The following is a 12,508-nucleotide window of genomic DNA, read 5'->3' as shown; positions in this document are numbered from 1 at the left end:
ACTGCAATTTGGGAGAGTCATAATTTATCATAACATCACCTAGCCTCTTTCTACTAAGATAGCTGTTTATTAAATAATTTTTTATTAGAAGTGTTTTCCTTTGAGGTTCGCTTGTTCATATTTGCCCATTTTCGTATAGGACTATTCATCTTTTTGCTTGATCAATGATGGAAATCTACTGTTTGTTATCTCATTGAAATGTTTCTGCGTTTGTTTTTATTTTGTAACTCACTTGAGAAATTTTGGGTTGTGGAGAATTTTTTGTAAATTTGTTTAGACAAATCAGTTTGTCTTTTCCAAGATGGTTTATGCCAGAGTTTCTCGACCTTGACACTTACTAGCATTTGGGACTGAATGATTCTTGGTCATGAGTGCTGTCCTGTGCCTCATGAGATACTGGGCAACATCCCAGCCATTAGATGCCAGTAGCGTTTTCCTCCCAGTCATGAGAAACAAAAAGATTTCCCAACATTGTCAAATATCCCCTGGGGGACCAAATCAACCAGCATTGAGAACCATTGTTTTATGCCCTATATTTCTTCCTTAAAAAGTCCTTTCTATGTGATATTTATAAGTTTATATCCTTTATCTACTTCTAGTGTTTGTATTAAATACATATGTACATATGTAATATGTTGTATTAAATACACAATGTACATATGTACATTGATTATTATATGTTAATATATATTACCTTATGAAAACATGGTTTCTGTAATGTTTTTAGCCTTCCTATCTATCTATTAACATGAACTTGCTATTCCTCCATGATCAATGCTATAATGTTCCTTTCATAAGACCCACATCTAGGGGAGCCTGGCTGGCTCAGTCGGTTAAGCGTCCGACTTCGGCTCAATTCATGGTTTTGCGGTTTGTGAGTTCGAACCCCGCGTCGGGCTCTGTGCTGACGGTTCAGAGCCTGGAGCCTGCTTCGGATTCTGTGTCTCCTTCTCTCTCTGCCCCTCCCCCGCTTGTGCTCTGTCTCTCTCTGTCTCTCAAAAATAAATAAATGTAAAAAAAAAATTTTTTTTTAAAGACACATCTATCTTGTCTCTCCAAAGTGGTAGAAAGACAGAAAAAATTACTTGAAAATCGTTGATATATAAAGCATTTAAATCTATGTTTCCAATTATAAATGACATTAATTTTTTTTTTTTTAGAAAAGAAAAGGAACAACGGTGTCGGCTCAAGTTCAACCAGAAGGTGTCAGAAAAATATTCCCCCAAAGGGTAAGTAAGCCAGAGACGGGGACTGGCCTTCAGACATCACTGGTGCCCTGGCCACCTGCCGATTGTTTGTGTCCTCTCTTCCTCTTCTTTCCCTCCCATCTTTGTCCTCCTCCTCCTCTTCCCCCTCCTCCTTTTCTGTGAACATTCATTTCTCTTCTGCGTTGGTAACATTTCTTCAGCACTGTCCCCTCTCACTCTCCCTTCCCTCTTTAGGCTCCGGCGACATTGGCATTCCTCCTCCCCCCCTCCCCCATGAATTTATCATTGAAGTAGAACAGGGGCTACTTGAGGTAGGGTCCGCAGACTGGTGCCATCCACAAGTCTGTTGGTTGCAAGTCTGCAAAAATAAAGAGCTTATAAATCAACCGTGACACTGAGCACCCCATTTTCACAGCAGGACCTCCTCAGCGGAGATGCCTTATTTCTATTGGATCAAGCTCCTGTCTTGCCACGCGCCGGCACATTGAGTAGCACTGGTGTGATGCTTAAGAAAGATGCACGTACCGTAAATGTACAGCCTGAGGAATTGACACAAAGGCAAAGCCCGCATGTACTTAGCGCCTAGGTTAAGAAACAGAACATAGCCCACACCCATCATCCAATCCCCACCTACACCCCGAGGGTCACCGCCAGCCTGATTTCTCAAAGCATAGGCTCTTTGACACTGGATGCTTCGCCCTCCTTTCCTGCCCAGGGCTTCCTCGGTGTGCCCCCCTCACCCACCCCTTCCCCGAAGCTGACCGCCCTTGTTCTCCTTCTTCCCTTTGCTGCACATCCTCAGGCGTCACCTTGAACTAAGCGTTCTCTGTCCCAGCAGGCAAGGGCAGGTTTTCCTGACCTGCCTTCGTGGAACCCAGCATTTTTTTTTTTTCTTCACGGCACTTGTCACGACTAAAATTAACTGTCTGTGTACATCCTGTTCACCGTGTGAAAGTCCGATGAGGTCAGTAAGTGGTCGGTCTTGCTCTTTGCTCTATGCCCAGCGTTCCCGTGCCTCACACAGTGTATACTTAAATAACTCTGCAATCAGTACCTTATCTGTTCTTCTTCATGAAGTGTGACTACCAATACAAGAGACCCCATGTACTCAGAGAATGCACTTGTGCGCATTAGAAAAAGTGCCCTTCCCTCAATACGCTTTACCCACATCTGTCGGAGCTGACTCCTAAAACCAGGTCCTTTGCTGCCCTCTGAGAGAAGGTCCTCGTAGAAAGTATCCAGCTCTGGGGCGCCTGGGTGGCTCATTCGGTTAAGCGTTCGACTTCGGCTCAGGTCATGATCTCGTGGTCCGTGAGTTTGAGCCCCGCGTCGGGCTCTGTGCTGACAGCTCAGAGCCTGGAGCCTGTTTCGGATTCTGTGTCTCCCTCTTTCTGACCCTGCCCCGTTCATGCTCTGTCTCTCTCTGTCTCAAAAATGAATAAACGTTAGGGGCGCCTGGGTGGCTCAGTCAGTTAAGCGTCCGACTTCAGCTCAGGTCACGATCTCGCGGTCCGTGGGTTCAAGCCCTGCGTCGGGCTCTGGGCTGATGGCTCAGAGCCTGGAGCCTGCTTCCAATTCTGTGTCTCCCTCTCTCTCTGCCCCTGCCCCGTTCATGCTCTGTCTCTCTCTGTCCCAAAGATGAATAAACGTTAAAAAAAAAAAATTTAAAAAAAATGAATAAACGTTAAAAAAAAAAAAATAAAACATAAAGAAAGTATCCAGCTCTGAGTATGAATCAGAGCCCTCCTTAGAGGTGGGATCCTTGCTCAGTGCACAACCCACCCAACCATACGCAGAGGCCCTGATAACAACAGAAGTGTACACATTTTACAATTGGCAAAGCACTTTGTTCTGCGTTTTGCCATTTAGCCGTCATATAAGTATTGTTCAGCCCACTTTACGGATTCAATTAGAGCATAAAAGACTTGCATGAACTAAGATCAACCTAGGTGTTCTAAGTGCAAGTTTTTTGTTCTTTGCACTGAAAAAAAGAAAAAATACTCCCCGGTGTCTTTAGGAAACACGAGTAGGAAGCACGAATCTAAGCAGATGCTGAGAGCTGTCTGTCAGCGTCAGCTTCTTCTGGCTCCTTAGCACTTCTGCCCTGGCCGTGCCTTCTGATTTAACGCCGGCTGTCTCTGTGTTGTTATCGACATACAGTAGGGAGTCCTGTTGAGGCATTTCTGACAGTATGAAAGGAACTGGGGGGGGAGGGGGGGGGTCCAGCAGGTCTGGATTCCACTGCCAGTTCCACCTTGTACCGTGTGGGGATGTCCGGGAATTCTGTCTCCACCTTTGAGCCTGAGTCCCCCATCTATAAAATGGGGATCACCATCATTGCCTTCCCTTTTATAAGTTGTTGTGAAAATAAGCTACACAGTGTGTGTGTGCGGCCTTTACTATTGCCTTGATGATGGCTTTTTGTCCAGCCACCCCATCTCCCCACGAACCCTTCGCGTTCAGATCAGGGAGCTCCAGACCTCTCCCCAGGCCATGTCTGTCCGTGCATGATTTTCACCGCGTGCCTTCACCCTGTGTTCTGAAAGGATTCCTGAAGTTCATCTATCTATGAAGTTTGTTTCCATTCTGCTTTTCTTGCCTCTGTTAGGCTTTCTTTTCGTTTCCTGCACCCTGCTTTCCATTTCCAGGAACTCTCTTTATTAATTGCTTACCTTCATAGCAGGCTCCTCATTGCTCACGCTTATGAATGGTGATCTGACAGATGTGGGAGAATGCCAAGGAGGCCTTGCCCTCAGGGTTCCATCCTTAAAAAGCCTGTTTCCAAGACGGAGCAGGTGAGACGAAGCTAAATGCAGGATTACCGGAACAGATCAGAAAGCTGCCCCTCCTTAGGCGCAGGGTAGTGGCTCTGGAGCTACCCAGGACACAAGGTCCTGGCTGACTTGGTAAGCTGCCTGAACCAGGTAAAGGAGGGAGTTCTGCCTGTGCCCGCAACTCTGCACCCTGGCTCGCTGCCCAGAACTCCCAGGGCCGCCCACTGCTCCTGCATCTGCTTGCGAGCCTGTCTGGGACATCTGTTTTGGGGCCTATACTTATCATAGGGAATGAGTTCCGTGAGACAGACAACTATGCAAGGTCCCCGATGCCCTGCCAATCCCCCTCAGGGTTTGCGGCAGTGGTCCAAAGTTACCTGTGCCTCTGCCTTGTCTCCCAAGTTAGGAATCCGCCATGGCTGGTCTTCCATTCGACCTTGACAATAATATGCACTTACATACCCTTGCTAGGAAATTGCACAGCCCAGATCGTAAGCCCCGCCAGTCTGGCTCCTGAGGCTGAGCTGTCATCCCCTGGGCCCTATTTATTTAAGTGGGCAGAGTCCGGAGACAGTGGTGGAGCCAGCCACTCCATGCAAGAATGCTGGCTGGCTTTTGAAACTAAGTTCTTCCCACCCCCCCCCCCCCCACTCCTATCCAGCCCCTGCCCCTCCAAGACTGGACATCCTTCAGCGTTCCGTCCAAGGGAGCCATCCGGTCACTTCTCAGGGATCTCTGCTTTCTCGTCTGCCTCTAGTTCATATCCTTCCAAAGTAACTAACGGTTTCTTCACCATTAGCATCGATGCCGCTCGTTTCTTTTTCCGGGGAGGCTGTTGCCTTTTCGTACATTTCCTTTGGCTCTTGCAATAAGTGTTTGAAGCAAGGGAGAAGGTTGGACTGGCTGTTCTCCTAGCCTCATTCTGCATGTAACATCCCGTGTAACTCAACACAAGCCATGGGCAGCGCCTTCTCCTCGCCCCCAGAGACGGCTCCTGCAGCCTATCTGGAATGAATTCGCCCACAGTGAGGCTGTGGTAAAAAGCGGCAGGAGTGACTGGTATTTATTTTAAACTCTTTTCCAACTGCTTCTCTCCTGAATCAATACCCCCACATCCCTGCTCAACGTTTCACCGTTGCCAAATCTCTCCATGTGCAATTTGCAGATTAGGCTAGAGTTCTTGGCGGTGAGGGGGGGTGGGGTGGGGGTGGGGGGTTCTTTTTTGACTCATGGAGGAAGAAACAGAAAAGCAATAAAATGAAAAAGGACAGCAGAAAATGAAGACGGACACTAATCTCTCGGCGCTGAGCACCTCATTTACCCCGCCTTGGTGTAAATCAGGTGATAAGATTACAAACAAAGACCTTTCTTCCAGCTACCCGAGCACCAGGAAATATTCTGGGCCGGCAACCTCTATCGGAGTAGAGGGATAAACAGGTTGCTTATGGAATAAAGGAGCGGTGGGTGATAGCCAATTAGCTTATGAATTAAAACCCACCACAGGAGCCCTATCTGCTTTACTAAACATTTTGTTTGATGCAGTGTTGGTGGTGATGGCTTTGTTGATCAGAGACTACTCTGTACACGTGGCTAATCTGCCACTCAAAATGGAGGAAGTGCTGCCAGTTAGCCAGAGGCTGGTCCCCAATGCCATTTACATGATTGTTGTTACTATTACTGTCGTTAGAATTCGGGGCAAGGGGAAGGCCGGAAAGAGAGAAAACGAAGACTGAGCGAAACTATACTCTGGTACTTTCCCTTCTACTTCCAGAAAAACCCGAAGACGACCCCGTGGATTTTCACTCTCCTAAACTTCCCGTGACGTGTGGTGAAGCTAGAGGGATTTTATATAAGGAGAGACTGAAACGAGGTGGGTTTCCTGATCTTCTGCTCTTTGGAGCGCCCGGAACCACTAGAAGAGAGGAAAATACCCATGTGTCTCCTTGTCCAGGAGATAAACCCTGCCAGCTAGGCTGCAGAGAAAGAAGTGCCTTGTTAGCAAGGAATTTTCGCTTTTCCGCGTCGTGGTGAACCCGGCTGCCAGGCCACTGCACCACCGTGGACCCAGTGGCAATACTTGCCGCATGCAGATGTCGCACCAAATGCAAACCCTCTCCCGCTCCCACAGGGTTTAGGGCTTCCTTCAGCCTGAGAGAGGAGGAATCCAGGCTCGCCTGCTATCCTCCCTCCCTGCAGAGAGTCTCTCTGGACCCAGGCAGGCGGAACAACCGCAGTTAGGAGTTTGGAGGTTTAGGGTGAATTCACAGAGCATGAGATTGGGTCCAGGAACGGGCCGTCTTTATCCTCCAGGATCCTCAGAGAAGTGCATTCAGAATGAGGAGGGAATTTGGTTCACCCCAAAAGAATTTGAAATTGAAGGAAAACGGGCAACTTCAAGGAAATGGAAACAGAGTGTGCATTGCAGAGGAAAGACCTTAGAAGAGCTGCTGAAGGTATTATGACAGGGGACGGCTGGGTGATGGGTTTAATTCTTGCAGGATGAGCGCAATTTCAATTACAGAAATGTGAAGAAATTTCCATTAGGATTGACAAAGAGCTCAATTTTTTATAGAGAAAAGTTATGGGTGATAAAATTAGAAAGGTTGGTGCTGACCGTGGAGAACTTTAAATGTGAGCAAAGGGCTGTGAGGTCAGGAGAGACTTAAGAAGCTTAGCCTGGGGGTACTGGGTGGGGTAAACCAGGGGAAGCCAGATTGAGACCCAGATCTCTGAGAGCTTCCCTGCGCCCTCCACCCAGTGAAGGCCTCCTCCAGACCCAGCTTATCTGGACCCCTGGGTGACGCATTTCTAGACCATCCTGTCCATGGGCAGTGTCTCCTCTGCACTTCCCTGGCTCACACTCAGTCCTCTGAGCCACAAACAAGGCTACGAATCTCTGTGATCCCAGACCCCAACACAAGGCCTCAAAAAACACCCAAAAAGAATATCACTGGGATGAAATCACAAGGATTTAACCTACCAAGGAAGAAATGGAGAGGAGAATGTGGGTGGGAAAGGAACTGGGAAGGAAGGACTAATGGGTCTTGGGTTTGAGTAACAGGAAAAAAATGAGTTTATCAAGTGACGTTCAGAAGAAGAGCCGATTGGAGGTTGGAGCTAATGGTGTTGCTTTCAGACACTTTGGGTTTGAGACCCGGTAGGACGTCCAGGTATAAATATTCACTAGGAAGTGGAAACTTCGATATGGACGAAAGAAGAGCTTCCCGGATAACCTCGTTCATTGACCCCTTCTCTCTTTCAGAAAGGACTTTTGTTCTGTCCCCCAAGAGTAAATGTCAAGAGAAAGGTAAATAGCAGGTGAATTTCTACCACATTTTCAGTCGCCATGTTGCACACTCTCTGCATCCAAAGGCTCACCTTCGAGTCCTCAAGTTCCCCGGCCCTGGGTCACCTTTCCTTTTAGTCATTGCATCTTCACGACAATGGCATTGGCACACTAGTACATGTATGTACCCCTGTTGTTTTCATAATTTGGGAGGGGGACACAAAAACTCCTTAAAATAAAGATTAGAACAAAAACTGATGATGTACATGTGTTTTAGAAAAAGCACCGGATGTTTGGATGATGACAAACCAAAGGTGTCAGAAATAGAATGTTCTAGTTTGAGAAGTAAATGTGGTAGGAGATAGACAAAAACGGTACGTGAAAGAGCAAGGAGACCACCCTTGATTGAACACAAAGAATTCCTCAATTCAACCTTTCGTTATCAGTGGCCCCAAAATGGAATCGCATTTGAATTGAGATTTGCCTCTGCATAGCATCCCTCCAGGTGAAAAGGGCAGGCATCCATTGTCTGTACCAGCTGCTCCTTCTCATCCTTCTTTGCTTGCTTAAATATGTCCTCAAGACACAAATCTCATTCATGAACTTCCCATAAGATACGAACCTTCAGCAGAGGCAATGGTGCCTTTCCCACCGTGCCCTGAAGGGTTGGCCTGACCCTTAGCTGGATTCATTGAAAAGACAAGGTGCCCTCCCAATGCTGTTTATTGTCTGAAACATCTTTTCCATGCTGATTTGCAATATCTTGATACATACAGGGAGGCTCCTTGTAATAGCCAAAAATTAGGGAAGAATCCTGCCCATGGACAGGATGGTCTGGAAATGCGTCACCCAGGGGTCCAGATAAGCTGGGTCTGGAGGCGGCCTTTACTGGGTGGAGGGCGCAGGGAATGCCCTTCAGTCAATGGAAAACCACCCAAGGGTTCTAAAGTCAAGAAAGCTTCTAGACACTTAAACTGGTAGTAATATATATGGAAGGAGCCCAGTTTTGTTTACGCGACCATGGAGATCTTTGATTGCAAATATCTGAGTGAATTGGTTATTTGGGGATAGGATTATAGGGAACATTTGCCTTCCATATTATACATTTATATACAGGTAGAATTTTCCTAATGACCATTTATTACTTTCATAAACAGCAAAAAAAAAAAAAAAACACCAAAAAACCAATAAAGATATTTTTAATCCAGAGCTTTAATTAATGGCCCCAATATTCTAGTTGCTGCTCACTCATGATACCACAGGTCAGTACATTATAGCCAGAAGCACACTTGGCCTGACCTTTCAGTCCCACCCAGGAGAAGCTGCGTTGGGGTAACGAGACTAAGTTTAGTTCTGACTACAAATGGGCTAATGCAGGCCCTTTCTTCAGCAACGTTGTCTAATACATCACTGTTACTCTGCCATATACCCATTCTCTGTCGGTGTCTATCTTTGTATGTGTGTACCATCAAGAGACCTGATGCTGATACTCCAAACGTGTGTTTTGGGGTTTCCCTGCAGGACGCTGCTTCCATGACCCAAGGCAAAATGAGCACAGGCTGAGTGCTTGTGAGAACCTCCATCTCTAGAAGGGCTCAGGATGCAGACAGAAGTTGTTACTCTAATGGCATGCGGTGGGAACTGAGAACAGCTTTTTGCTTTATTTTGGACAGATTCTAGAGCCTTTGACTTAAGGGATTCTCCTTCAAAGTGGGTCAATTTGCAAGTAAGCCTAAATGGGCATATGTAAAATCTGTAAATGAGGAATGTGTTACCTTGAATCCAAAGGCCTAAAAGATGTTGGGCAAGAGTTGTGGGCATTGAGAGGGTCAATAATCGTTTCTTGACTGTGTCAGGGACAGAACAGCCTTCAAATGATCAAATGATGCCCAGAAATTTGCTGAGCTGATGGGGCCCTGTGCTATGTGTGCACAATGGCCTACCCCTCTCTGGGAGCTCCTTTGTGAGTCATTGTATATTCTGAATGAGTGTGTCAAATGAGAAGGAAGTCATGGGGGTAGTGTCAGACTTGCGCTCCTGGGGCAAGTCGGATGCAGTTAAGATCTTGCCTGCAGAGGGTGTGTGTGATGATAAAGCTGTTGAGACACTGCAGGGAGCAAGGAGGGCTGTATCCCCACAGCTGCAAGGCAGCTGAGATGCTGTTGGAATAGGCACAGAACAGAACTTACTAGCCACATATGGGACAGCAAAACACTTGTCAGGTGGATGGTGCCAGTCATTTCGATAATATTGTATGTAGGGAACTTAATGGGTGGAGCTCCTTTTGAGTAATTATATCCCACTCAATTTAAGCAAGTTACCCTCTACCCTCGTAGGGAGTTTCCAAAGGTAAACTAGAGGGAAAACAGTTACACCTCACACCTCACTTTAACCATCAAAATTGCTGCCCCCTGGTCATAATACCCACTGCCCTGAAATATCCTGTAGTGAACGTGCATGCTCTTACCCGACGACCAACGAAGTAAGATAAAATTAATCTTTTGACACTTAACAATCAGCCTTACAAAAAGGAGCCCACGGATCTTTCCCCTCTGTTAAAACAGTGAATGGAATCCAGTATAAATTTCAAGGATCAAAACTTATCATACGAGATGCAGGAGTGATTATTTCTACTCTTCCACTATTTGCCCAGTTTGGTCTGTTCTTGAACTTGAAAAGAATGAGCGGTCCCTCATGGTAGATGACTGCAACCTCAGGGCCGTGGCCCAGCAGACCCAACACAACTCAAAGAGTAAGCCAGTTAGCAGAACCATTTAGCCAACCAGAGCAAGAGAAGACAGACCCCTGGTCACCAAGACTCCCTGCCTGTTGAGCCGATGTCTTGTGGTTACGTGCAGCAAGGTGGGATCAACTGGGTTCAGATATCGAAAGTGATGATGCAACACTCACACCTAGCGAGTATGAAATGATTTATCACTCACATACTGAGGCTTCCTACGGAGGGCCGGGCAGGTTGCCAAGCTGGTCTGAAAATGCCTGAGTGGCGAGAGGGAATAGCTCCAGGTTTTACCATGGCTATGAGTGGGGCCAAGGTGAGAATTCCCTTGCTGGGGCAGAGCTTGTCTGGTTTGAACTTCTCTCTGAGGCCAGGAGGGGGAGCGCATGAGCTTCCTTATCGACTCGCCGACTTGCCGAGAGGTGGTGAAAGGGGTAAGAGAGAGGGGTGGGACTTGAAGCTGTCAGCAGTGGAGCAGAAAAGCCAGAGTCAGAAGGCGACCGTGCAGTTGTACGTCCTTTCTCTCGTTCGCTGTCATATCATGTGTGTTGGAAACTATCCTACTCCAGAGCCTAGGGAAGGGGGTGTTTTGTGCTGGTCACAGACTATCCATAACCGATGTGGTTAGACGGGCCGTTGTGGTTCTTAATATAATCGCAAGGTGCCTTCCAGCAATAACCATCAGGAAACTGAAAAAAAAAATTTTTATTACTTTTTATTACTTACAGGACATGGAAATTACAGAGCACACCTGGGGCCATACAGTGAGGTGGCCAAGAGATTGATGGAGAGAGAGATAGAAGGAGAGAGAGAGAGAGAAAGAGCACAGGCGAGGGTGGGGGCCTAGGGCTTTGCAGGCTTGCTCTTTATTGGTGAATTTAAAACATAACAGCTGGAATTTAAAGTGTGAGAAGAGAAAGAAAAAAAAAAACAAAAAAAAACCAAGCGACCCAAATGGTCAGTTCTTGAAATCAACCAAGATCTCTAACACAAAGGAGCCTCTATGGGGACAGGCAGCCTGGCTCTTTATCTAGTTGTGTGGCTGGCAATGCATTTACTCCAGAAATAAGGAGATAGCTGTCTTTGATGGGGTGCTAGAACAATCCAGGCTTCGGTCAGGCACTTGCATTACAAAAAAAGGAGAAAAGAAAAAAGCTGTCAGGACTCACACCACAGAGGGACTGGGGCTCTGGATCCAACCAAGGTCTCAACTGGGAGGAGGGGGGAGGTCTGGGCTGTGGGAAGCTGGCGTCTGCATCCCGGGCCTAGGCAGGTCGGGTGTCCAGTCAGAGGGCACTCCAGGGACAAAGAAAGGCAGACTGGTGAGTTCGGGATGGGAAGGCCAGAAAGTTCACCTGAACTTCAAGGTTGACAGGGACCCCTCTTTATGGAGTCCTGGGGCCCTCCGAAGTAGAAGAATTTGCTCCGGAAGCCTCCCCAACTAAGACCGTGATGAATTTCATCCCCAAATCAAAGGGAATTTTTACTCTGACTGAGTGGCTAGTTTTGAGAACGGACAAGACATTTCCATCCCTCCCGCCCTCACCCAGGTCCTTGTGCTTGTGTTGTGGACAGTTGAGGGTAGCGGCAGGATTTCTCTCCTTAGCTGTAACTGATCCCCAGCCCCCTCGATCCTCCGCTCCAGCTCCTAATGGTCTATTTCCTGCCTTTTCACCTCCCAGAGGCACAGACAGAAAGGTGCCTCTTCCTGACTCCTACCTTCAGTGCAGAGAAAACATTCCCCTTGTGTGTAAAGCCCTACTGTCCATCTTGCGGGGTCAGGAGAACAGGGGCTCCTGCCTGTAGGTCTTTATCCAGCAGTAAAGATCACCTGGAGAATTTACTGGATCACATTCTAAGGCCATGAGAAAGACAGTGATTTCTGAGGCCCACAAAACAACCCATTTGTACAGCAGCGATCTGTCTTTGTGTTTCCATCAGGAATTGTTCTGGGACTGCCCAGCACGCTTGCCTGGGACGGCACACGGCGGACGGGAACAGCTCTGAACCCCGGCACGGGCGGCCCAAACACTAAGTTGTGTTGACTTCGTGGGAAAAAAAAAAAAAAAAAAAGCATCTTGTCTTCCCAGGCTTGTAAAAAGAGGAAGTTGCCTAAAGCTGTGTTTCCTCAAATGTCATGTACTTCCAAAGCGCCTGGGGTCCTGTTAAAACAGATTCCAATTCAGCGGGTCTGCCTCTCTCACCGCCTCCCAGGTAACGGTGATGCCGTTGGTCCTCAGACCACGCTCTGTGCAGAAAGGGCTTAAATGACCTTCCAGTCCCTTCCGGCTCTGACAATGTGCGGTTCAAGGGGCAACTTGAGGATTCTTGCCGTCTGCTTTTCTGCGATCGATCGATAGGAAAGGCCAGGCTGGTGCTCCATCGGTGCTCTCTCGGAGCACCGTGGTCAGCTGGAGACATCCACTCTGGAACACACAGGGACGGCGTGTTCCAAGGCCCCTCGGTGTCGGTGTGCTGTGGGTCTCACTGATGCCTTCCCTGC

At 47.5% G+C, this 12,508-nt stretch overlaps 1 protein-coding gene across 1 annotated transcript in view; it reads left to right on the top strand.

The window, feature by feature from the left end:
• The window catches only part of SP110 (SP110 nuclear body protein), a 36,015-nt gene that overhangs the window by 19,861 nt on the left and 3,646 nt on the right, over positions 1–12,508 (top strand). The window contains 3 exon segments of the mRNA XM_042995582.1: positions 1,161–1,229; positions 5,754–5,852; positions 6,293–6,435. Of these exon segments, the coding sequence (XP_042851516.1) occupies positions 1,161–1,229; positions 5,754–5,852; positions 6,293–6,435 (311 nt within the window).

The sequence above is a fragment of the Panthera tigris genome, chromosome C1, assembly GCF_018350195.1.
Source record: "Panthera tigris isolate Pti1 chromosome C1, P.tigris_Pti1_mat1.1, whole genome shotgun sequence".
In the NCBI taxonomy this organism is placed as follows: Eukaryota; Metazoa; Chordata; class Mammalia; order Carnivora; family Felidae; genus Panthera; species Panthera tigris.
This window is presented reverse-complemented; position numbering and strand designations above follow the sequence as displayed.